Here is a 25861-nt window from a genome sequence, read left to right on the forward strand (position 1 = left end):
AATCCACAAAAGATTGATGACCCTTGCAGAGCAAGGGGAACAACTACTTCCAGGTCTCAGAGCGATTGACGTCACCGATTGAAACGCTATTAGGGCGCACCCGGCTAACTAGCTAACCATTTCACACCGGTTACACCAGCCTCGGGAAAGAATAAATAAAAATAAATACACACACACACACACACACACACACACACAGTGAGATATTTGCAAAATAGGAAAAAAATGGGAAGCCCGCAGAGTTCCAACATTTGTTGTTTACATTTTGTTTTATAGTTAAAGTGAGCAGGTCTCATTGCCAACAATAACGAAGCAAGCATTGTGACGTTGAACAATAAGCTGGGAATAGAACGTTCGGGAATGCGAGTTGGTGCCACGGTGCTCAATAGAACTCATAGGAGCTGGCAGGGTGAAAAATGCACTAAAATAAGGCCTGTTTGTTCGTGATTACTTCAAAACGACAGCAAGCAGCTGGGAACTATGGTCATATTATGAAACTGGGCTCCACAGCGGATGCAATGAACTAGTTTTTAATCAGAAAAGAACGTTGTGAAACAATGTGTGTTCAGCCTACTATCTACACGTATTTCAGAGGACTCACGTCAGTGTACCAGAGAGCAGAATAATTGCTTTACGAGTGCTCAACACCTGTTGAATATGGCCGGTGTCAGTAAACGTCGGGCATGAAAAAAAGTGTGATTAAATTGTTTCCAGCAGCACATTTACAGTCACCAACGCTTTGGTTAAAACAAAAACTGCCTTACCAGCTCTGCTTGTGCGAGTAAAATGGTCAGTGGTCTCATTTGTGTCTGGAAGTAGCTAGCCAACGTTAGCTTGGGTGCTTGACTGTGGTTTAAGGCCAGTACGCTCAAATCAACCCTACTCCTCTGCCCCAACGTCCCGTGTGCGCTCCGAGAGCGAAATGGTCCGAATTTACAAACTGACAATTTCTATGAATGGAAACACCATACTATTAATCAAATTAACTAAGCCAAATTTCTTCAAAATCAATCCCATATACTATGTTATTACAAAAAAGTTTTTAAATTCTCTTGTAATGCCAATACAGAATACTATCAAATGCTTCTCAAAGATGCCCTCTGGTGGTCAAACTAGCAATAACTTGCAGTAACAGAAGAAATGGCTGAGAATTAAATGATGTGCCACAGAACGCTGCAGCAGCACGCAGGGTGTGCCGCAGTATGACGCAACTTTTAAAGGAGGAACCACTGTAGTCAATTGTACAACTGAATGCATTCATTTTCTGCGTCATCACTGCAGGGGGGTTCAACTAAGCTATATGGAATTGTTTTAAGAAGGTTCGTACCAAGGATCCTTTAGCTATTTGAATTTTAAGACCCCCTCGAAGTATAAAAATATATTAAAAAAATTATATGATGGAAAAAATATGTTTGGCCCTTACTGCCATTAGGCCATACAAACGTATTGTAAAATGAATAACCTTTTCACATGCGCGTTCGAAATATATCTAACGGTCACCCCAGCGTCAGTGCTTTTATGCGCTGACATCAGAATGGACTCGCTGTTCCAAAATGTGATTGTTGTGCAACAGGACAGTTAACACGCGCTGCCCTCAAACCAAAACACACACTGTCTGATAATTATCTATAGGCTACTGTAAATTATAGATAATTAGCAGACAGGCATGTGTCTTTTCTATTAGAAATTATTCAACAGTTTGAATTAAGGTGTGTTCCGCCTCATTAATTCACGTAGAAGTAGCCCATTTCACTGATGCGGACAATTTATGTTTGAGGCTTTACTGAACTGGACAAACTTCTCTTTTCGATGGGAGCCCAAGCACCTCCCCAGATCAAGTATTGAGACATTTGCGCAGTCAAGTACAAACTTTTCCCCCTGGTACATTTTCTGGCTGGCATTGCTTTCATTGTTGTTTTCCTTCCAAATAATAACTTCGGACATGTGTGTTCAAAGTAAGTGCCTTATTTTCTGTATATCGTATTGCCGTTTCTACTGTAGTATGGATCATAAATGTTTTTACTGTTTTATTCACATTTTCAAGTACTGATGACAAGTCATGCATTCTGATTCTTGCATAAATTGTAATGGACACCCATGTATGATGTGTGTAAAATACTTCAAGGATGTACCGATTATGATGAGCTAATGCTAAGCTATTCGCCAACTATGTGTGGCGGCATGTCTGTTGACATTATGCAATGCATTCTGGGTGTCACGTAAAGGTCTGTCAGACCAAAGATGTAATTACAAAATGAGGTGAAGGATGGTTCACTTATCTTTCGAGTAAACTTCCGGAAATGAATGAAGGAAAGTGAATGATGGTAGACAACACACCTCTTCAACGTGCACACTGCAAACAGACCAAACTCATCATCTCTTCTTATCTTTCGTTGACCCGCCAAAAAAAACATACATGGCGGCGTGCACAAACTACCCATCGATGGATTACTTTAGATTTTTAGATGTTTTACAAACAGACAGATAATGACAGCAAACACATTGACAATACCCCCCCACCTCTCAACAGGAGACAGAAAAGCACAAACAGAACAACAACAAAAAAACACTGCACAACATTGCTCTTAATAAAGTTTGGGCCCATATTGAACTTTTCTAAGACTGAGAACAGAAAGCTCCACTCCATCCTGTCAAAGCCTTTTCAGCATCCAGTGAAGCCAGCAGGACAGGAGTCTTCTGTGCGTTTACTTGATCAATAATATCAAAAAGACGGCGAATGTTATCAGAAGAGTATCTGTCTCTAATAAATCCAGTTTGGTCCGCTTTTATTATTTTGGGAAGAAGAGTGTTTAGTCTTTTTGCCAGCAATTTGGTAATTATTTTGTAGTCGAAATCCAACAAGCTAATGGGCCGGAAGGATGAGCAGGATAGAAGGTCCTTGTCTTTTTTGAGCAACACTATAATGCGAGCTGTGTGCAGAGTCTAGGAGAACTCAGTTTTTGCAAAAATCCTCCATCATTGGCATGAAAATAGGGCTAAGCTGGGGCCAAAAAGCTTTATAGAAATCTCTGGGGAATCCATCTGGGCTTGGGGACTTATTAGGTGGCATGGAGGTAATTGCCTCCAGGACCTCCTCAGGAGTGAAGGGGGGAGTTGAGATCTTCTTGGTCGGTCTCTGATTATTTAGGTAGCCAGAGTCCCTCTAGGAAGGAGTGGAGTTCTGCCTCCGTGTGTTCTCTCTCAGAGGTATATAGTTTGCAGTAAAAATCATGAAAAGTTAAATGTATATTTTTTGGGGTCATATGTGACCTCGTCCTCTGCTGTTCGGATAGCCATGATTGTACGCTCTGACAGCTCTTTTTTTAAAATTGGTATGCAAGCAATCTACTCGGCCTATTGCTATACTCATGGTATTTCTGTTTAGTAAAGAAAACTATTTTTTAATCTCCCGAGTATAGTCCAAATTCAGTTTGGCTTTGGCTGCTTTAAGTTGTCTGGGGATTGTTTATGTACCCTTTCACAGCATTCCAGCTCCCTCTCAAGATCTAGCCTGTGTGCTTCCATTGCTTTTTTTCTTAGAGGAAGCATATGTAATTAGATGACCTCTTAGTGTGGCTTTAGCAGCGTCCCACATTGTGACCGGAGAAACAGGAGAACCTTTGTTGTCTTGTGTGTAGTTGTCTATCCATGTAGTCACCAATGTATGGAACGCTTCGTTTGATAACATGGAGGTGTTGAATTTCCAGCTCTTTGACCTCGGGATGTTTTTGCAGAGGTCAAAGCGGAGGTGGACAAAGGCGTGATCTGAAAGTGCTATGGGTCCGATTGTACACGTGGCTGAATTTATGAAACTCTTTGGGATAAAAATGTAATCTATACGGGAGTAGGTGTTATGGACATTAGAGTAGTATGCATAGTCCATAGATGAGCTATTAGTCTCCCCAGATATCGATCAGTCCCATCTCTTTAGTAGGAGAGTTCAACATCTTTGCAGATCTAGGATTTGTTGTGGGGACTTGAGATGATTTGTCTAGGGTTGGTTTAAGGGTACAATTAAAATCTCCGGCCACCACGCCAAAGGAAACACAATGCTCATTGAACAGGGTTATCATTTTTGACATGAAAGCAGGAGTATCTGTGTTAGGGGCGTATATGTTTAAGATTGTATGGACAACCAATTACTGTGACCCAGTTATCAAAATAAATCTCCCCTCTGGATCAGATATGTTTTTGTCAATTATGAATGGAACATTCTTATGGATAAGTATGGCTGTACCTCTACTGTTTGATTTGAAAGATGAGAAATACACCTGTCCCACCCAAGCTCTGCGGAGTTTGGTATGTTCGGCATCACAGAGGTGTGCCTCTTGTAATAGCGCGATGTCAGCTTTTTCCTTTTTTAGAGCACATAGTATCTTTTTCAGTTTTATTGCATGACCTAGACCATGGCAGTTCCATGTCAATAGATTTAAGGTACTAGTCATCGTACAGTAATCGAACTTTCGTGCAAGTCATCTCTGGGTAAAGGTGCCTAATAGTTAAAGCTGCGTTCACATAAAAGGAAAATAAATGGTGTACATAAAATAACAATCTCTGAACACCCCTGCCGAGTTCCCAAACAACTCGACATATCCTTTTGGATCTATTACCCCCCCCCGCTCAGTCTCAATTCTGTTCAAAAAAAAAACAAAAACAAAAAAAACGGGAACAGTTAGCAACGCACAACGTCTCCCCCTCCCCACCAAATAAATGCCTCATCCTCTCCGCATTGAGTAAATGACAACGTAGCCCCCATCCAGACCACATTAAAAGAGGGAGAAAATAAAATCAATAGCCCAGCCTACATATACCTCCCCCAAGGGACATAGGGAACCACAAGTAATAATAGCAACAAATAAAAGGGAAATGAAAGTAGGCTGAAACGTTAGTAGGCCTAGGTTAGGCTGTAGAGCCTATCCCTCTCAGCTAAAGGAAAATAAATATAGATTAGACGGCTATAATGACATTTAGCGGGGCGGGTGGGTCTTTGGATATCGGCTATATGTTAGCTTACCTCCTTTAGTAATAACAGTAATCGCATTTAGTCATTGGTCCATTTCTCATTGACCAGGATTGTCTTTCAAAAAACGTTTTGCCTCTTCGGGAGTTTTGAAGTGTCGCAGGGCTCCTTGGTGAAGAATCCTGAGCTCGTTTGGGTATTTGAATCCCCTAAAGATGCCTCGGTCAATGGAGTATTTCTTCACCTCGTCAAACTCTCGGCGTATTCCAGCTGACAGGTCCTGGTGTAAAGTGAGTTTGGCGTTTCCTACTGTAATGGTGTTGATTTTCGCCGCCTGTAGGACTCGTTCCTTGTCGGTGAATTTCAGGAAACGTATGGTGATTGGGCGCGGTGGTTGTCTGGCTGCTGGTGGGGGCCTCAATGCTCGGTGAGATCTCTCGAGTTCTATGGGCCTGTCGGTGGACAGGTGGAGCCACTCGGGAAGTGTGTCTTGCAGGTAGCGGATCAGTGGCATGTTTCCCTCTTCTTTTTCGCCCAGATTTAATAGAACACAATTATTCCTTCGCCCCCTGTTTTCCAGGTCCTCTGTTTTCTCTTCCATATGCTCTATTTTCTTTTCAGCATATGCTATTTTTTCCATGGATAGGATTCGCCCCTCTGCCTCGTCCAGGTGCCCCGCGTTTATGGTTCTTGTTGTTGATGTCAGGCAAAGCATTTTCCAGGATTGTCACCTTGCTTCCTATAGCACTGAGTTAATGGCATCTAATTTAATGTTGAGTTCTGTACGTTGGGATCTCAGCTCAGAAAGGACAGCTTCGACAGAGTGCGAGGTTGGGCCTCGGGGGACGGGTCCTCTTGCTCCCGGCTAATGGCGCTAGCTTTTTCTGAAGCTGCAGTGAATTCAATGTGCCAAAATCCAATTTTCTTTTTAAAAATATCTTCAAATTAGACATGTCATTTCCTCATTTACTTCCAAGAGGAGGTTTAGAACTCAGTTGAATGAAGTTGAAACCCTTCTTGTCACAACACAATCCATTAAAGGCAAAATATCTTATATCTATAGACTCCTTTCTGAGAAAGGAGGCTCCTCTACTCCTTTGAAAATAATCTGGGAAAAGGACCTTGGTCTGACTATCAGTGATGAGTTATGGGCGGAGGTTTGCGACAGGGTATACTGCTCCTCTACTAATGTAAGTTTTTGTAAAGATTTTATTACACTCCTTTGAGACTCCATAGAATGAAAACAGACATTTCTCCTAACTGTAAAAGATGTACCTCTGAAAGTGGAACCTATATGCATGTATTTTGTAGCTGTAGAGAGATTGCCAGAATCTGGCAATCTATACATACTACTGCACAGAAAATACTAGATGTACAGTTTGATATGACCCCGTGTATCTATCTTCTTAATACCCAGCAGGACTTTGTTCTTGATCCTGACAGAGAAAATCTGCTTATGACTATTACATACTTCGCTAAGAAATGTATTCTTCCATTGTGGGCCTCTAATACCTCTCCTACATTTAAAATGTAGATTGACCAGATTGTTGACTTTATCCCTCTTGAAAAGCTCATTTATGACCTCCACAAGAGACAGCCCAAGTTCGATAGACTCTGGTCTCCACTACTCAACTATATTTCAAATTGGACAGAGTGAATGGGGTGATTAGGGAAATGAGCAGATACATGTGTAAGGTGCTGTAAAATCTAAAAACTAATTATTTGCTCGTCATCTCAGCTAAGGCTGGAAATAGCTAATAAGAACCTTGATAGTGTGGCTGCAATTTATTTTATATAATTATTTTTTAAAATGTTTAAGTCTCACATCTGTGAATGTGGAATGTGTTTTGTTGGTTGATTGAAAAACAAGAAAACTTAATAAACCTTTAAATTGAAATATATATATGCAAACAAAGGAATCTGGGGAGTATAAGCATTTTAATAGTGTTGTAAACAGTCATTTCTATTAACTAATTCATGTTATTGTCACCCCCAGGCGTCACCCATCTTCCCCTGGGTATTTAAACCTGTGTTTTCTGCCTGTCTGTGCCAGTTCGTCTTGTATGTTCCAAGTCTACCAGCGCGTTTTTTCCCATGCGCCTGCCTTTCATATTCTCTTTTGCTAGTCCTCCCGGTTTTGACCCTTGCCTGTTCTGGACTCTGTACCCCCCGGCCTGACCTCGAGCCTGCCACACTGTACCTCCTGGACTCTGAACTGGTTTTGACCATTTGCCTGTCACGACCATTTTCTTGCCTACCCCTTTTGGATCATTAATAAATATCAAAAGACTCAAACCATCTGCCTTCCGTGTCTGCATCTGTGTCTCACCTTGTGCCCTTATAATTATGGTTTCTGTCAGCTGAAAGTTAATGGCAAGAAAAAGCATGTGACCCCTTTGGAATTACCTGGATTTTTGCATAAATTGGTCATCAAATTCGATCTGATCTTCATCTAAGTCACAACAATAGACAGTGTGCTTAAACTAATAACACACAAATGATTAACCTGTTGGGGCTAGGGGGCAGTATTTTCACGGCTGGATAAAAAAACGTACCCGATTTAATCTGGTTACTAATCCTACCCAGTAACTAGAATATGCATATACTTATTATATATGGATAGAAAACACCCTAAAGTTTCTAAAACTGTTTGAATGGTGTCTGTGTATAACAGAACTCATTTGGCAGGCAAAACCCTGAGACATTTTCTGACAGGAAGTGGATACCTGATGTGTTGAATTACCTTTAAGCCTATGCCATTGAAACACACAGGGGCTGATTAATGTTTTGGCACTTCCTATTGCTTCCACTAGATGTCACCAGCCTTTACAAAGTGTTTTGAATCTTCTACTATGAGATCTGACCGAACAAGAGCCTTGGAACGGTGATGGCCGATTAGACTCTGGCGCGCGAGGTCATGTTAGGTACCCTCGTTCCAATACGTTTTAAAAGAGAATGCATTCGTCCACCTTGAATATTATTCATGTTCTGGTTAAAAAAGGCACTAATGATTTATGCTATACAACGTTTGACATGTTTGAACGAACGTAAATATATTTTTTCCCCTCGTTCATGAAGTGAAGTCCGGCGGGCTTAGATCATGTGCTAACAACACAGAGCTTTTTGGACATAAATGAGCTTTTTTGAACAAAACTACATTCGTTATGGACCTGGGACTCCTGGAAGTGACATCTGATGAAGAGAATCAAAGGTAATGGATTATTTACATAGTATTTTCGATGTTTATCTTTCAAAGGGTGTAAGATAGTTGTATGTTTGAAAAATTTGAATTTTGACATTTATTTGGTTTCAAATTTGCCGCTCTTGAAATGCACCTGCTGTTGATAGGGTGCACCACGGGTGGCACGCTAGCGTCCCACATAGCCCCAAGAGGTTAACATTTGTCTGTATTGAAAACAATTTAAACATTCAGTGTAGGTTGGAAAAATTGTGAACCCCTAGGCTGATGAGTTCTCCAAAAGCTAATTGGAGTCCAATCAATGAGACGAGATTGGAGATGTTGGTTAGAGCTGCCTTGCCCTATAAAATACACTCACAAAATTTGAGTTTGCTATTCACAAGAAGCATTGTCTGATGTGAACCATGCCTCGAACAAAAGAGATCTCAGAAAACCTAAGATTAAGAATTGTTGACTTGCATAAAGCTGGAAAGGGTTACAAAAGTATCTCTAAAAGCCATGATGCTCATCAGTCCACAGTAAGACAAATTGTCTATAAATGGAGAAAGTTCAGCACTGTTGCTACTCTCCCTAGGAGTGGCCGTCCTGCAAAGATGACTGCAAGAGCTCAGCGCAGAATGCTCAATGAGGTTAAGAAGAATTCTAGAGTGTCAGCTTAAGACTTACAGAAATCTCTGGAACATGCTAACATCTCTGTTGACGAGTCTACGACACGTAAAACAAGAATGGTGCTCATGGGAGGACACCACGGAAGAAGCCACTGCTGTCCAAAAAACCCCATTGCTGCACGTCTGAAGTTTGCAAAAGTGCACCTGGATGTTCCACAGCGCTACTGGCAACATATGTGGATGGATGAAACTAGTTGAGTTGTTTGGAACACACAACACTGTGTGGAGAGAAAAAAAAAGGCACAGCACACCAACACCTCATCCCAACTGTACAGTATGGTGGAGGGAGCCTCATGGTTTGGGGCGGCTTTGCTGCCTCAGGGTCTGGACAGCTTGCTATCGTCGACAGAAAAATGAATTCCCAAGTTTATCAAGATATTTTGCAGGAGAATGTTAGGCTGTCTGCCAGCCAATAGAAGTTCAGAAGTTGGGTGACGCAACAGGACAATGACCCAAAACACAGAAGTAAATCAACAACAGAATGACTTCAGAAGAAAATACCAGTTCTGGAGTGGCCCAGTCAGTCCTGACCTCAACCCGATTGAGATGCTGTGGCATGAACTCGAGAGCAGTTCACACCAGAAATCCCAAGAATATTGCTGAACTGAAACCGTTTTGTAAAGAGGAATGGTCCAAACTGCCTCCTGAACGTTGTGCAGGTCTGATCCGCAACTACAGAAAAATGTTTGGTTGAGGTTATTGCTGTCAAAGGAGGGTCAACCAATTATTCAAGGGTTCATACACTTTTTCCACCCTGCACTGTGAATGTCTATATGGTGTGTTCAATAAAGACACGAAAACGTATAATTGTTTGTTTGTTATTAGTTTAAGCAAACTGTTTGTCTATTGTTGTGACCGGGATGAAGATCAGATCAAATTTGATGATTTTTTTTATTGCCAAAAAGTTCATACTTTTTATTGCCACTGTATATCTGAGAGATATTTGCCTCATGCAGTGTGACAGAGTTGATAGAGTTGATCAGGCTATTGATTGTGGCCTGCTCTCGCGAAGCGTCAACGTCAGCTGTTACTTTCCCTAGCTACTCATACAGACAACCAGCTAACTAGTCACCGAAATTAAGATTAGAGTAATTAGTGTTTTAGGTCATGGTGTAATCATGTTTGCTAGGTGTAGATATTCATAGGCCTCGGGTTTCCCATTCTTTGGCAGCTTAGCTGTTGTGTTAGGGTGGATGCCTGCGCAGTGGAGCTCATATGCTATTGAGTTGCAATGATACTTGTTTGCATAGGCAGCTAACAAGTTGCTAGCAATTCATTTGGAAACTGGCCCAGCTTTGTAACTAATCAGCAAACATTGGCAAACTCTGTACTTAGTCTGTCAGGCAACAAAACGAGAGTTGATTGTAGGCAAAATTGTGCTTCGCTTGCAACACTGTCACTTGTTCGTCCAACTCCCTCCTTACAAAGACAACCAGCTAACTATGCCCATAAAAATAGATGAAGAATTATTCTATACCTGTTTAGCTAAATTGCAGTGTCATCTTTGTAATATTTTACTTTCAACATCCTAAATAAATAAACAATAGTTGATGTGTTGAATCTGTAAACCATTGTGCCACATGCTTTGACTTCTTACGATCTATGAAAAGTCAACTGACAATGGGTCAGTGTGTACCTTATAGAGCCTTTATGGTTATAATCTAACCCATCTATGATCATATTCACAAATGTATTTGTGTGTACTCTATTCTGTCTGATTGTCCATCAGTCTGACATGCACACCATGAACTGAGAAACAATCTGTCCACTAAGGACATCATAAATGATTGAAAGTGCTGTATAGCATCATGATATTGTTTCCTGAGGTCAACACAAAACATAATACAGAAGATTGATAGACAAGAACAGCAAGGACAGAACTACATAAATTTAAAAAAATGACAGCCTACATATAACATGCACACAAAATAGGTCAGTGAAAGCAAGAGAAGTGATGTGGCGAGTCAGGGCTCAGCAGCAAAAGGCAAGGAGGGAGAGGATTTAGAGATGATTGGATGGATAGAGATGTGGAGTTAGGGGGGAGGGGTGGAGTAAGAGGAGAGTAGAAGGAGGGGAACATGAAGCTGTGGAGGAAGAGGAGTAAGCAGAGGGAGAGGAAGAAGCCAAGGGAGGGGGGGGGGGGGGGAAAGAGGGAGAGCATACCGGAGAGGGGAGTCTACGTGCCCCGTCCCACCATTCATCCTTGTACCACACAGCCTGGGCCAGTGGCAGGGGTTTTGGAGTTGTTTTTAAAAGTGTCAGGAATCAGTTTTTTTCCCCAGATCTGGTGTTTAACTCCAACCTGTCCTCCACCACATCCAATTCACTGAATTGTCGTCAAAATAGGCTACTATTTGTACATTTTGTGTTAGGCCTAGTCTGTACTAAATCTTACTGAGAGAGGTTATCTACATTGTGAAATAGTCTGAATAGTTTGCATTTTTACTTCTGTAACAGCCACTGTCAATCAAATAGTATTTCAAAACCCGAACAAATTAGTCTGAATATGGTCCTCTGGTCACATTTTGTATTATGTAAATAATATTTATAAGTATAATATATTATACTTCGTATATTTTGAGTGAGTCATTTAGTCAAATTTAAATCCTCTAGGGATTCTTGTTGTGTTGAGTGTTAATCGTTTGACGGTACATAAAACATGAAAACAACAATAGAATTCATTGAAAGTGCTCTTGTCTTATCCGGTGTCCTGTGTGAATTTAAATATGCTCTCTCTAATTCTCTCTTTCTGTCAGAGGACCTGAGCCCTAGGACCATGCCTCAGGACTACCTGGTATGATGACCCCTTGCTGTCCCCAGTCCACCTGGCCGTGCTGCTGCTCCAGTTTCAACTGTTCTGCCTGCGGCTATGGAACCCTGACCTGTTCACCGGACGTGCTTGTTGCACCCTCGACAACTACTATGATTATTATTATTTGACCATGCTGGTCATTTATGTAACATTTTAACCATGTTCTGTTATAATATCCACCCTGCACAGCCAGAAGAGGACTGGCCACCCCTCATAGCCTGGTTCCTCTCTAGGTTTCTTCCTAGGTTTTTGGCCTTTCTAGGGAGTTTTTCCTAGGGAGTTTTTCCTAGCCACCGTGCTTCTACACCTGCATTGCTTGCTGTTTGGGGTTTTAGGCTGGGTTTCTGTACAGCACTTTGAGATATCAGCTGATGTAAGAAGGGCTATATAAATAAATTTGATTTGATATAGCTACACATTTAAAGTGTAGCTATAGCACATTTAAAGTGAAAGTGTAACACTATACTCGAAAGACCAACAAACTACCTATCATACATCCTTATTTCAGTTGGAATAAAAATTGTGCTCTTTAAAACTAAGTTAACTTGTAAATGTTATTTGTTTTTTAGCCATGTCTGTTTGAAATGTGAGAAAATATGCATCACCTTAAATTCTCAGTAATCTACAGAAGCATTCTAATGGGGTCTAAAGGGTTAAATAATTTTAAAAATCAGCTACTCAGCCTAGTCCAGGCCAATTGATGAAAGCCTCTGAGTAAGTAATGAGTGATCCACAGTGTCAAAGAATCTAAGTGTTTACGAAGGATTCTAGAATTATTGCTAGGCAAGAGAGTTTAGAAAATGGAGTGATAATTATTTAGGTCAAACGGGTCACCACCTTTGTGAAGAGGGAGTATATGGGTCCCCTTCCAGACCCTGGGGATATGGCACAGCCCAAGCCCTGTACGCGACTTGAAAACAGTGGGGGCATTTTGTGCTATTTGAAATAATAGCACTGGACGAGCATACCCCAATTGGATAACCTGCTGTGGTAACAGTGCTAAACAGTGGAACTCAACTTTATGATCATAAGATTTTTACTGACAATACCTCTGGGAATATGGCTATATGTAGCAGTACGATGATAACTCTGAAATAGTGAGAATGGGATGAGTTACCCGAGTATGGGTTGGGCTGCTTGAGTCAATGTCTTATAAGAGCCTTTTCGATGTTGGCCGAACATTTTTAGAGACTGGGGCCTCTCCCAAAAGTGGTAAGAATTGTCAATGTACTCAAAATCTATATATCTAATATTATGACGACTTATTACATACAAAGGTGGCATCTATCCCAACAATGATTTGCATAGGCTTTTAGGGAACTCAGATTTCTGTAAGCACAAAATGGCCACCGTGCTTCACCCATGCTGGTGTTGCATGAACATGGTGGACAAAATACCAACAAAGACTAAATGGGCACAAGAGTAACTGGTCACTGACTAAACCAAGGTCAATGGGTTTCTCCACATCTTTGCTACCTGATCACTTCCAGAGTGCAAGGCTATGATTATTACAAGACTCTGGCAGTCCACTCCTCTAACGACTTAGCTCAGTGAGCTGCTCCACAGAATTTATTTTCGGCTAAATTGAATCACTTCATGCGTTTTAAAATGTCACAAAGACCACTACTAGGATTGGTTACAGGCACAATTAAAAGCACCCAGATTTCATTGAATGTCCTTTTCTGCCATTATACCGCATTGCTGTAGAAAGGTCATGTTGAAATTGGGTTATTTGAGAAAACAAAGTCACAAAAGCGACTGATAAACATTATTCGGGCTGACATTCAAACTGGGTTGCGGCTGGCCGACTAAGGCACAATTATGCAGTCGGTAAACTAATTGTTTTGTAGAGCCGAATGATGGAGTAAAATGGGAGAGTGCATCTCAGCTTGGGCGGCAAAAATGGGTTCCACATTACACTTTTTTGAATATATTCATGATTAAGGTTAAGTCAAGGTTTATTTGACAGATGGACCAATTTATTAAGTCGGAGTGTCCGTAAAAAAATAATAAATAAAAAATAAATAAAAAAAACACTTGAGTTGTCAGCATTAAGCCTGGTATCACAAAGCAAACAATTAATTATCCAGCCCTGGCGACACTTTCCTCTGTCTGAGGGAGAACCCAATTAAAAACGGCACCTCCCTAAAATACAATCATTCTCCATTAAGACACCTGCATTCACAACACAGAAATATTGACACCGTGTTCAGGTTGGCTTCATCTAAATAATGCAGTTCCTTTGCATGCATTTTTCACCTATTCTTTCAGCAGGTGACATTTTGTTTGGAAGCCCCCAGTCTGTTCAGAGATTCATTTCAGCACGTTGGCTGGCTAGGGTCTCTGTTGTGGGCCTAAAGTCTGTTTGGGAGTCGCTAAAAGAGCTATTAGCGTAGCGACAACCACAATTATGTGCTCGTTAGGCGGGAAATTGTCTGTTAAGCGCAAAGCTGGTGCGCAGTGAAGTTAAGGGAGGCAGGTGACAACGTGTCAATGATGTGAAAGGAGGCAAAGGAAGAAAAAAATATTGGTTACAACAGATTCCTGAAAGTAGGCTGTATACAGTATATCAGCAACACACATTTGATGCAAATGTTTTGCCCTATACTTGATGGAAGCAGTTGTGAATTGCTCAGGGAGTCTTCCAAGCAATTCTGAATCCCTTGAATGACAAACGTTTCATCTATAATGTTAAATCAACTGATGACAGGCTATTCAGATATCAAAGTGTTTGTTAATGTGTTATAGTAAATGAAACCCGTCGCTGACAGGTGTATAAAAATCGAGCACACAACCATGCAATCTCCATAGACAAATATTGGCAGTAGAATGGCCTTACTGAAGAGCTCAGTGATTTTCAGCTTGGCACCATCATAGGATACCACCTTTCCAACAAGTCAGTTCGTCAAATTTCTGTCCCGTTAGAGCTGCCCCGGTCAACTGTAAGTGTTGTTATTGTGAAGTGGAAACGTCTAGGAGCAACAACGGCTCAGCCACAAAGTGGTAGGCTACACAAGCTCACAGAACGGGACCACCGAGCGCTGAAAAAATAATCTGTCCTCGGTAGCAACACTCACTACAGAGTTCCAAACTGCCTCTGGAAGCAAAGTCAGCACAAGAACTGTTTGTCAGGAGCTTCATGTAATGGGTTTGTATGGCCGAGCAGCCGCACACAAGCCTAAAATCACCATGCGTGATGCCAAGCGTCGCCTGGAGTGGTGTAAAGCTCGCCACCATTGGACTCTGGAGCAGTGGAAATGCGTTCTCTGGAGATGAGTCACCATCTGGCAGTCCAACAGACGAATCTGGGTTCGGCGGATGCCAGGAGAACACTACCTGCCCCAATGCATAGTACAAACTGTAAAGTTTGGTAGAGGAGGAATTAACGGTCTGGGGCTGTTTTTCATGGTTCGGTCTAGGCCCCTTAGCTCCAGTGAAGGGAAATCTTAACGCTACAGCATACAATGACATTCTAGACAATTCTGTGCTTCCAACTTCGTGGCAACAGTTTGAGGAAGGCCATCTCTTGTTTCAGCATGAAAATGCCCCCTGCACAAAGCGAGGTCCATACAGAAGTGGTTTGTCGAGATTGGTGAGGAAGAACTTAACTGGCCTGCACAGAGCCCTGACCTCAACTCCATCAAACACCTGTGGGATGAATTGGAGCCAGGCCTAATCACCCAACATCAGTGCTCGACCTCACTATTGCTCGTGGCTGAATGGAAGCAAGTACCTGCAGCAATGTTCTAACATTAAGTAGAAAGGCTGTTATTGCAGCAAGGGGGGGGACCAATTCCATATTAATGTCCATGATTTTGGAATGAGATGTTCGACGAGCAAGTGTCCAGATACAGTACTTTTGGTCATGTAGTATATTTTGTACATATAGAAAATAATTTATGGGTCAACATCTAACTATTGCTCCCAGTGTTTATCAAAAGCAGAGAAAGCTTATATTCTTGATCTGAGTGAATTCTAATTGCGCATGCCTCTTTGCGAACAAGTGGAATCATTAACAGTTTGTTCGTTATCCTGTTAGGGCTAGGGGGCAGTATTGACACGGCCGGATAAAAAACGTACCCGATTTAATCTGGTTATTACTCCTGCCCAGTAACTAGAATATGCATATAATTATTGGCTTTGGATAGAAAACACCCTAAAGTTTCTAAAACTGTTTGAATGGTGTCTGTGAGTATAACAGAACTCATATGGCAGGCCAAAACCTGAGAAGATTCCATGCAGGAAGTGGCCTGTCTGACAAGTTGTGTTTCATCTTGGCTCTTTTTATTGAAGACTGAGGATCTTTGCTCTAACGTGACACTTCCTACGGCTCCCATAGGCTCTCAGAGCCCGGGAAAAAGCTGAACGATATCGAGGCAGCCTCTGGCTGAAACACATTATCGCTTTTGGCAAGTGGCCGATCAGAGTACTATGGGCTTAGGCGCGTGCCCGAGTCGACCCCGTGCTTTATTTTCTTTCATCTGTTTACCTAAACGCAGATTCCCGGTCGGAATATTATCGCTTTTTTATGAGAAAAATGGCATAAAAATTCATTTTAAACAGCGGTTGACATGCTTCGAAGTACGGTAATGGAATATTTAGATTTTTTTTGTCACGAATTGCGCCATGCTCGTCACCCTTATTTACCCTTTCGGATAGTGTCTTGAACGCACGAACAAAACGCCGCTATTTGGATATAACGATGGATTATTTGGGACCAAACCAACATTTGTTATTAAAGTAGAAGTCCTGGGAGTGCATTCTGACGAAGACAGCAAAGGTAATAACATTTTTCTTATAGTAAATCTGACTTTGGTGAGTGCTAAACTTGCTGGGTGTCTAAATAGCTAGCCCTGTGATGCCGGGCTATCTACTGAGAATATTGTAAAATGTGCTTTCACCGAAAAGCTATTTTAAAATCGGACATATCGAGTGCATAGAGGAGTTCTGTATCTATAATTCTTAAAATAATTGTTATGCTTTTTGTGAACGTTTATCGTGAGTAATTTAGTAAATTCACCGGCAGTGTTCGGTGGGAATGCTAGTCACATGCTAGTCACATGCTAATGTAAAAAGCTGGTTTTTGATATAAATATTAACTTGATTGAACAAAACATGCATGTATTGTATAACAATGTCCTAGGGTTGTCATCTGATGAATATCATCAAAGGTTAGTGCTACATTTAGCTGTGGTTTGGGTTTATGTGACATTATATGCTAGCTTGAAAAATGGGTGTCTGATTATTTCTGGCTGGGTACTCTGCTGACATAATCTAATGTTTTGCTTTCGTTGTAAAGCCTTTTTGAAATCGGACAGTGTGGTTACATTAACGAGAGTCTTGTCTTTAAAATGGTGTAAAATAGTCATATGTTTGAGAAATTGAAGTAATAGCATTTCTAAGGTATTTGAATAACGCGCCACAGGATTCCACTGGCTGTTACGTAGGTGGGACGATTTGGTGCCACCTACCCTAGAGAGGTTATGTTCGCCTGCGTTGCCCGGATATGCCTTTAGTAGCACATTCACCACTCATTCAAACGGCTAGGTCAAGCGGCACAGGTCAAGAGCCTGAGACGTAAAACAAACTGCCCCAGCTAAGATTTGGCACAAGTAGGCAACTAGCAACGCTGCTGACAGTGAGTTTGCAAGATGCCGGACAAAAGGCAATTTTAAACAAACAAAAAAATGACTCAGAATGACTGCACAGCTAGTAAATAAATCGCTTATATACTTCTATTGCATTAACATTTAAGGGCTGTGGCTAGTATTACTAAGCCACCTAGAAGGAAGGACTAAGTAAGAAGCTAATGTTAAACGGAGCCTACCTCAGCAGGGGCAAAAATAGGCTACTAGCATATGTTTTACTAAGTTCTCATAACTTTGCTTTACAGTGAGTAGGCTTCTGTGACAGATAGTGATGTGGCACTCAGGGGTGAGGCTGAGGCAGGCTGCAATGATCTTTTTGGCAATGCATGCGTGAGGAAGCAGAGAAGACAGAGAGAAGAAAGCAAACCATTGTTCCCAAACTTGGGGTTGGACCCCATGTGGGGTGCCCTGAGAAAATAATCTTATCAAACAAGTTAGGAATTTAAAAGATCTTCCCTATACGTCTATATTAAAATGAAATCAAAATGCAAACAATACAGTTCTAAAATGCCATACGTTGTAGTTTATATCGGTGGTCTTATCTCGATCGCCTACAGGAGTTTAGTTTAACCATTACCCACCTTTTTTTTACCACTACATCACTAAGTAATATTCAAATAAATAACTAGTAGTATTGTAAATAATGTTTTTATCATTATGATTACTTGTTCAAACTCACCTCTAATGGGATAGCTGAAACTACTCATCTTTGACGAGGCGTTTGATGTCAGCTGGCAGTGAAGCGGACGCTACCTGGTTTTCCCAGGTTCGAGTCAGTCTTGAGCGGAATCGAGTCTTTGCAAGAGTCGGTTAGGAAAATAACTGCTCACAGCAGTAGGTCATCCCGAACACAGATGCAAATGTAAGTGCATGTCTCCTCAGAACAGGAAAATGCTCAGTGCTAACGTACATTTTGTAGTACTCAAAGAGAGGGAGGTTGTTGTACCTGGCATTGAGCTCCAAGACTTCGTGTTGTAGGCCATCCGGCCCATCAGCTGGTTCGACGTTAAACGGGGTTGCAAATATGTTAAAACTCCAGTTGTTTACTTTTCACATCATTAAACCGCCCACCAAATGCCTTCACGAGCTTTCCACACTCACCGGCATATTCTCAGGCTCTTATCCTTGCAGAGTAGGAAAATGCACTGTTACCCCTTTCCAGTTGGACTTGCCACAGCTTTAACTGAGCTTGACGTTCAAGTCAGACATATACTTGGTTATGTCCACCATGAAGGCCAAATCACACATCCACTTGTCACTCAGTTCCGCGACAGGTTCCCCCTTCATCTCCATGAATTGTTTGACTTCATCCTTCAGTCCGTAAACTGCGCGAGCACGTTTCCACGGCTCAACCGTCGCACCTCAGTGGTAAACCAGATCACCCGACTCCGATTCAAGATTACTCAATAGCTCCATAAATTGGCGGTTGTTCAGCTCTTTGCTTTTGATAAAATTGGTGGTCGACACTACAGCTGCCATTACGTTGTTCGGCTTCAGGGACTGTGCACACAGACTTTGATGTATGATGCAGTTGCATACAATTAAAATCACTTGGTTCAAGACAACTCATTTATTTTTTCACTAATGCGGTTAACCCCTTTTTCGAGCCAACCATGGCTGGCGCTCCATCTGTACTAAGGCCACTTACATTTTTTCAAACCGTTGCTCAAATTTGCTCATAGCGGAGACATATCTCCAACAAGTTCTCACGTCCGGTTGTGCCATACATGGCTTCCAAAGACAGCAATCCCTCCCTTGTGTCAAACTCAGCAGTAATCCCACGCACAAAAATGGCAAATTAGGCCGTATTTGTTATGTTAGTCGTTTCATCACATGCCAAAGAGAATCTCGACATTTCTTGCTTGCTCAAAGTTTAAATGATCTTGCGCCATGCCAGTTATCCGCTCGGTGACGATTCGAGACAAACTGACACTGGAACAATTTAACTTCGTCTGGTGCTAGCAACTCTTTTACAAATTATCCTTCAGTTTCTTTGCGATAAACTCGCTCACCATAACTTGCTTGCATAACATTTTCCCCATCCAAACGAGGTTAAGTAAAGGCGACTTGTTGGGCACTTAAACCCCGCTGAAGAGTAGTGACTTTTTTCACACGAAGATGTCCTTGCAATTCAGTTTAGCATGTTTTGAACTGTAATGACGCTCCAAATGTATTTTTCATTCCTGCAAGTACATCCCCACAAAATAGGCATACAGGATTGCCTTTCACTTCGAATAAAAAATATATACATTTTATTTTGTAGAAAAACGACGTCAAGCTTTAAAAAATAAATAAATGTAAAAGTATTTATAAATTGTCTCGGGGGGCTGATCAAACGGTCTCGTAGGCCATATACGGGCCGGTCGTCCCCCACCCTGATGTAAAGGGTTGATGATTTTATGCAATTCATTAAATCTGACTGAACAGTCGCTGATGATTCACACTGACATGTAGCATCTCATATTTCCTCCCTTTCAGGGGTATAACATTACAATTGGATGGGTAATAGTAAATTAACCTACAGCAGCCAAGGTGATAATTAATGGTGGGATCATTTTTGCTGTTCTCCAAATAGCATTTTAAAGTTGTTTAATTGTATAGAAATGCAGTAAATGAGCTCCTACTGGTTACAGCCCTGTTTCTAAATATGTGATTTAGCATGGTGCTACTTTGCCATGCTGTGCCAAAATAGCATCTTTGTAACAACAAAAGTGTTGATTAATCACCTGTCAGATTCAGGCAGAGAATGTCAAAGGGGTGTAAAACAAACACTCAAGTCTTTCATCTCTGGTGAAGAGGAGAAATCAATGTTCGGTCTGTTACACAAGAAGTTGATTGCCATGCATGTTATACAGGCCCACCTGTGGTGTGAGTCTGACTACTGTTCTGTTTTTTTTGTGCCCTAATATCTGATGCAATCCTCCAACATGAAAAATACTATAGTATACAATAGTTTGGCATGTAGTGTTTTGCACTTTACTGTAGTGTTTTTGTGGACTAAAGTCTGCAACAACAAAAAACTACAGTGATTACTGTAGTATTTACGGTTTACTATAGTGTATATACACTATAGTAATTACTGTAGTGCTTACCATGGTGTTTTTGATTTATACATTTTCTACATAGAAGTGGGAGCTTTCTCTTTGAGGAAACTTACTGAAGAAATACTAAGATCCATTAGAGCAGATATCTCAGTGCTTCTGTTCTTTTCTATAACCTGTAGGGAACACAATATAATTCAAATCAAATGTTATTGGTCACATTTAGCAGATGTTATTGTGGGTGTAGCGAAATGCTTGTGTTCCTAGCTCCAACAGTGCAGTAATATCTAACAATTCACACATCTAAAAATACATGGAATTAAGAAATATATACAAAAATATTAGGACAAGCAATGTCGGAGTGGCATTGACTAAAATGCAGTAGAATAGAATACAGTATATACATATGAAATGAGTAAAGCAGTATGTAAACATTATTAAAGTGACCAGTGATTCCAAGTCTATAGGGCAGAATTCTCTAAGGTGCAGGTTGAGTAACCGGGTGATAGCTGGCTAGTGATGTCTATTTAACAGTCGGATGGCATTGAGATTGAAAAACAGGTTCGGTCTCTGTCCCAGCTTTGCTGCACCTGTACTGACCTCGGCTTCTGGATGGTAGCAGGGTGAACAGGCCATGGCTCGGGAGGTGGACGTCCTTGGCCTTCCTGTGACATCAGGTGCTGTAGGTGTCCTGGAGGGCAGGCAGAGTGCCCCCGGTGATGCGCTGGCAGACCGATTGTCAGCTGACCATACACAGCTGTTACTTATCCACCATGTAAACGCATCCCATTTTAAACTGACAGGCTTGAGGGATTAAAAATCAATGCCTTGAGGCAGGCGAGTAGGGTTTAGAGTAGGTGAGGTGGCAGTGGAGGGCTGGGCTGCTCGCTCTCTTTCAATGGGTGGGATGCTGATGACTGATTGGCAGTGGCTTTATGCTGATGATCATGGCGATGATGATGGTGATATGTGTCAGTGCCATGCGGTACGTGCCTCATTCTGCACTGGGTTGCAGCTCATTCATACCCTATTAGGCTCAGCCGAGGAGAGGCAACAGCCACTTTGAAGGCTGAGATTATCAGAGCGAGAGAGCGAGAGAGAGCGTGTGGAGACTGACTGGGTGGGCTGTGAGTGTTTGCCTGCATGCGTGTATATGTACCCACAGGAAACTATGTTACTGTTTAATATAGAATATAACTCTGTAGTAAACTGTAGTATTCCTTGATCATGTGTAGTGCTTACAATATACTGTAGTAAATACTACAGACTACAAAAACACTACAGTAAAATACTAAAAGTAATGTTCACAACAAAAAAAAAAACACTACAGTATTTAATTTGCATATACCCTTTCCCCTCCCCCATAACCTACAAGCCAAGTATAAACCATATGTTGTTTTCCATAAAGGTTATTAAACTTCTTTTTTTTTTTTTTTTTAAGAAACTCTGAACTGTCCGTTCAGACCTCAGTCCCACCCATCTACAGGTTATGGAAAATTTGCTGTTTGAGTATTTTGTCCAGTAGGTTTCCTCAAGAACAAAGCCTCCACTGCTATGTCAAAGATAACAAAACTACTATAGTAAATACTAGAGTAATGGCCGGCAAAAAATCTACAGTAAATACAGTCCACAAAAACCCTACATTAAATACCACAATACAGTAGTCTGCAAAAACACTACAGTATATAGTGCAGTTTTTCTTTACAGTATTGATACTATAGTAAACACTACCATATCCAACAGTAAATATTACAGTAGTCACTAGTGTTTTTGCGGACTTTAGTGAATATTACAGTAGTCTGCAAAACACTATAGTAAGTACTATAGTACACTATGGTAATTTTTTATGTGGACGTGCCTGCCGGAGTCTGTCTGTGCTGGCTAATTCTCTAAAATACAGAGTGGAGCTGCAAATGGTTCGACTCTACCAACACAGATACAGAGGATGGAGTGAAGCCTGTCAGAAGCACTCCAAAGCTCCCCTTTATTATTCAGTTTTATTTCCAGCCATCAGTGAATAAAACAGGGGGATGAATATGGAAGTTAATGGGTCATAGCTTTATTGCACACCATCAAAGGTACTCTGTACCCCACGCCTAACACTCAAACAATGCCCATATCCAACAAAATCACAAGTGTCAGTTTCCTTCATGCAAAACAAGAAAAAAAAAATTGTCTTCAGAATTACTCCCCTTGACAGATGAGGCACTTCAACAGCATTACAGAGCCATTTGAGGATTGAGATGATTGGCAGAAGGCACGAAGCCTACAGTTCATGCTAGAAATGCTACTTTACCATAAGAGGTGCTGAATTATTGGATGAGGTAATGGTATTGTACCATTAGAACTCACCTCACATCCAGACAACCCCCATTGTACGCTCGTCGCCCAGATAAAGCTATGTTTATGGCAGGTAAAGTTAGGATGCTCATTATGAGAGGGACCATCAGGGCTATATAACACAGCGAGTTCCATCAAATCATTTGCTTGTTGGGAAAGGCAATAATGGTTATAAATCACATAATAGCAGCTGTATTGAACTGGGTCTAGGGAGATCAACCCCAGCCGAACATAAATATTTATAGGAGAAGAAAGAAAATGACACTAAACCCATAATGACATTCAGGGGGTCCTTCTCACATGTTTGTTCCCACACATATTGTTGTACTTATCCTATCAGACCTTCACATCCTCAAACTAGTTTAATTTAGCCATGTGCTCTGTTGAATCAGTGTCAGACTAAGGGCAACAAGATGCTCCATTCTCTTCCCTAGATTTACGATGGCAGCCCTTGCCAGTCAGAAACACATGCAGCCCAGAGACGCACCAGCGGCCAACATCATACTTATTTGCCATGAAAAAGAGAGGGGAGATTGGGGGAATTGTCTCTAACATCATTAATCAAAGAGGATCCTTGTACTGATGGGGAGATAATAAGCCCGTCATCTCCATCCGCTTTCCTGTCTGCAGGACCACCTCCAAACCATCATTAAGCTCAGTGAAAACACAATGCTCTTATGTAGAGATTAGAGAAATATAGGAACATAACTTTAAGCCAGGGTGAGGGCCTTAAAAAGAGATAGGAACTTTGCCTTGGAGTCAACAAAGTCATTTTCTAGACCTCAAAAAAGGTGTCTAAAAAGTTAATTATATTGCATCTGTTGTGTGGATCTGAATCTTCTCTAGGCCTAAAGTATGATGTGTCAGTCTTGCCCACCTGCCATCTCACTGTCTAAGAGGACCACAATGAAAATAACCCTTTGGACTTTGTTTTTAGCTTACTACTTTAAAATGTAAATTTTTGTATTTTTAATTATTGAACCTTTATTTAACTAGGCAAGTCAGTTAACAAATTCTTATTTACGATGGACGGCCTACCAAAATACAAAAAAAAGCCTCCAGCGGGAATGGGGTCTGGGATAAAAAATAAAAAAAATGACAAAACACATCACGACAAGAGACATCACAGCACTACATAAGGAGAGACCTAAGATAGCATGACAGCAACACAAGATGACAACATGGTAGAAGCACAAAACATGGTACAAACATTATTGGGCACAAACAGCACAAGCGAAAGGTAGAGACAACAATAGAGCACGCGAAGCAGCCACAACTGTCAGTAAGAGGGTCCATGATTGAGTCTTTGAATGAAGAGATTGAGATAACTGTCTCGTTTGAGTGTTTGTTGCAGCTGGTTCCAGACACTAGCTGCAGCGAACTGAAAAGAGGAGTGACCCAGGGATGTGTGCGCTTTGGGGACCTTTAACAGAATGTGACTTGCAGAATTGGTGTTGTATGTGGAGGATGAGGGCTGTAGTAGATGTCTCAGATAGAAACCCTCTTAGGCCTCACTCTCCCCCAAGTATTATTATTAAAACACATCCGACCATGATTGGGAATCCCATAGGGCGGCGCACAATTGGCCCAGCGTTTCTCTCCCTTTAAAAACAGAAATCCATTTTTGGCCTTTACAAATATAATTTTGGCCTTCATTCAGATTGAAATCGCTCACCCAATTTAAAAAATAAAGAAATAACCTCAAATATTATCAAGTTGATGGCACAATCATATAGCGGCACCTACATAAAGCTGAGTGACTCACTCATTCATGGCATTGGATCAAAATAAATAATGTACCAACATTCTTTGGGCTTTAATAAATAAAATGTTTGGTTATCCTGACCTGGACACCATATACAGTATTATAATAGCCCATTATGGGCTATTAGCAGGACAATATACCTTTACCAACACCTCTCTGTATTTTGATACTTTATGGATGGGGCCTCCACAGTGGCGCAGCTGTATAAGTCACCGCAATGCAAAATGCATTGCTACAGACACCCGTGCCGGCCGCAATCGGAGACCCATGAGGCGGCTTTTGGTTTTAATTTAGAATTCTCCAAATATAAATGATTGGCGGAGAGTCATATTTTTCGATATACTGTAGGCCTACTGTCGGCGACATGAGTCTCACTAGTGTTGAGTAATGTGCTGTTAAAAGTGGCGTAGGTCTTATTTATTTAAAAAGCATACTGAAGTTAGAAGCAATAGGATTTGAAGCATTAGCCAACAACTATTTTAGCACCTTGATAAATCAATGAGATTTTTTATTTTGTCTGAATCTCTGTTTGGGTATTGGTTAGAGTAAAATGATGGTGTAGGAACGTTATGCTCTTAGTGTAACCTTTATTTAACTAGGCAAGTCGGTTAAGAACAAATTATTATTTACAAGGACAGCCTACTCCTTCCTCCCCATCGGGGAATTGAACCCCAGTCTCCCGCGTGCCCACACGACTCAGGGATTCTTTAGCTAAATAGCCCAGCCCTGTAGCCTACTCCCAACCGTCACGTTGTACAGTGCCATATTTTCTGTTGCATCCTAACGGAAACCGAGGGTTTTTCCATTTTTCTTGTAACAGAAACACCATAATATTAATCAAATTAATTAAGCAACATTTCTTACAAATCAGTCCCATATACTATGTTCTTACAAAAAAGGTTTTACATTTTCTAGTACAGCTACTATTGAAGGCTATCAAATGCTTCTCAAAAGTGCCCTCTCTGGTTGTCAAACTAGCATTAAATGGTACCAGTGGTTGCTGCAACTTTTAAAGGAAGATCCACTGTACTCCCAAGTACTTGTATGAGGTGACTACTAACTCTGAGGGTTTAGAGCTTGAGGTAATCACACCGGTGGGGAGAGGGGCATTCTTCTTACCTAACCACATGACCTTTGTTTTGGAGGTGTTCAGAACAAGGTTAAGGGCAGAGAAAGCTTTTTGGACACCAAGAAAGCTTTGTTGTAGAGCATTTGACACAAAATCCGGGGAGGGGCCAGCTGAGTATAAGACTATCATCTGCATATAAATGGATGAGAGAGCTTCCTACTGCCTGAGCTATATGGTTAATGTAAATGGAGAAGATCATGGGGCCTAGGATCAAGCCTTAGGGTACTCCCTTGGTGATAGAAAATCTGCTGTCTCAGCCACTGCCTGACTTTATACACTGCACTCTTTGAGAGGGGTAG

At 41.3% G+C, this 25861-nt stretch overlaps 1 protein-coding gene across 5 annotated transcripts in view; it reads right to left on the reverse strand.

Annotated features, from left to right (window-relative positions):
• LOC106565046 (receptor-type tyrosine-protein phosphatase T) overlaps positions 1 to 25861 on the reverse strand; it is a 500470-nt gene that overhangs the window by 455291 nt on the left and 19318 nt on the right. Inside the window, exon 1 of one of the 5 annotated variants that reach the window (XM_082958990.1) lies at positions 17967 to 19488. The exons of the other annotated variants lie outside the window; for them this stretch is intronic. Within the exon in view, the coding sequence (XP_082815116.1) occupies positions 17967 to 17994 (28 nt within the window). The 5' untranslated portion in view covers positions 17995 to 19488. Of the gene's footprint in view, positions 1 to 17966; positions 19489 to 25861 lie in introns of those variants that run through there. 5 annotated transcript variants of the gene reach the window in all.

Source organism: Salmo salar, chromosome 12, assembly GCF_965601325.2.
Source record: "Salmo salar chromosome 12, fSalSal1, whole genome shotgun sequence".
Taxonomy (NCBI): domain Eukaryota; kingdom Metazoa; phylum Chordata; class Actinopteri; order Salmoniformes; family Salmonidae; genus Salmo; species Salmo salar.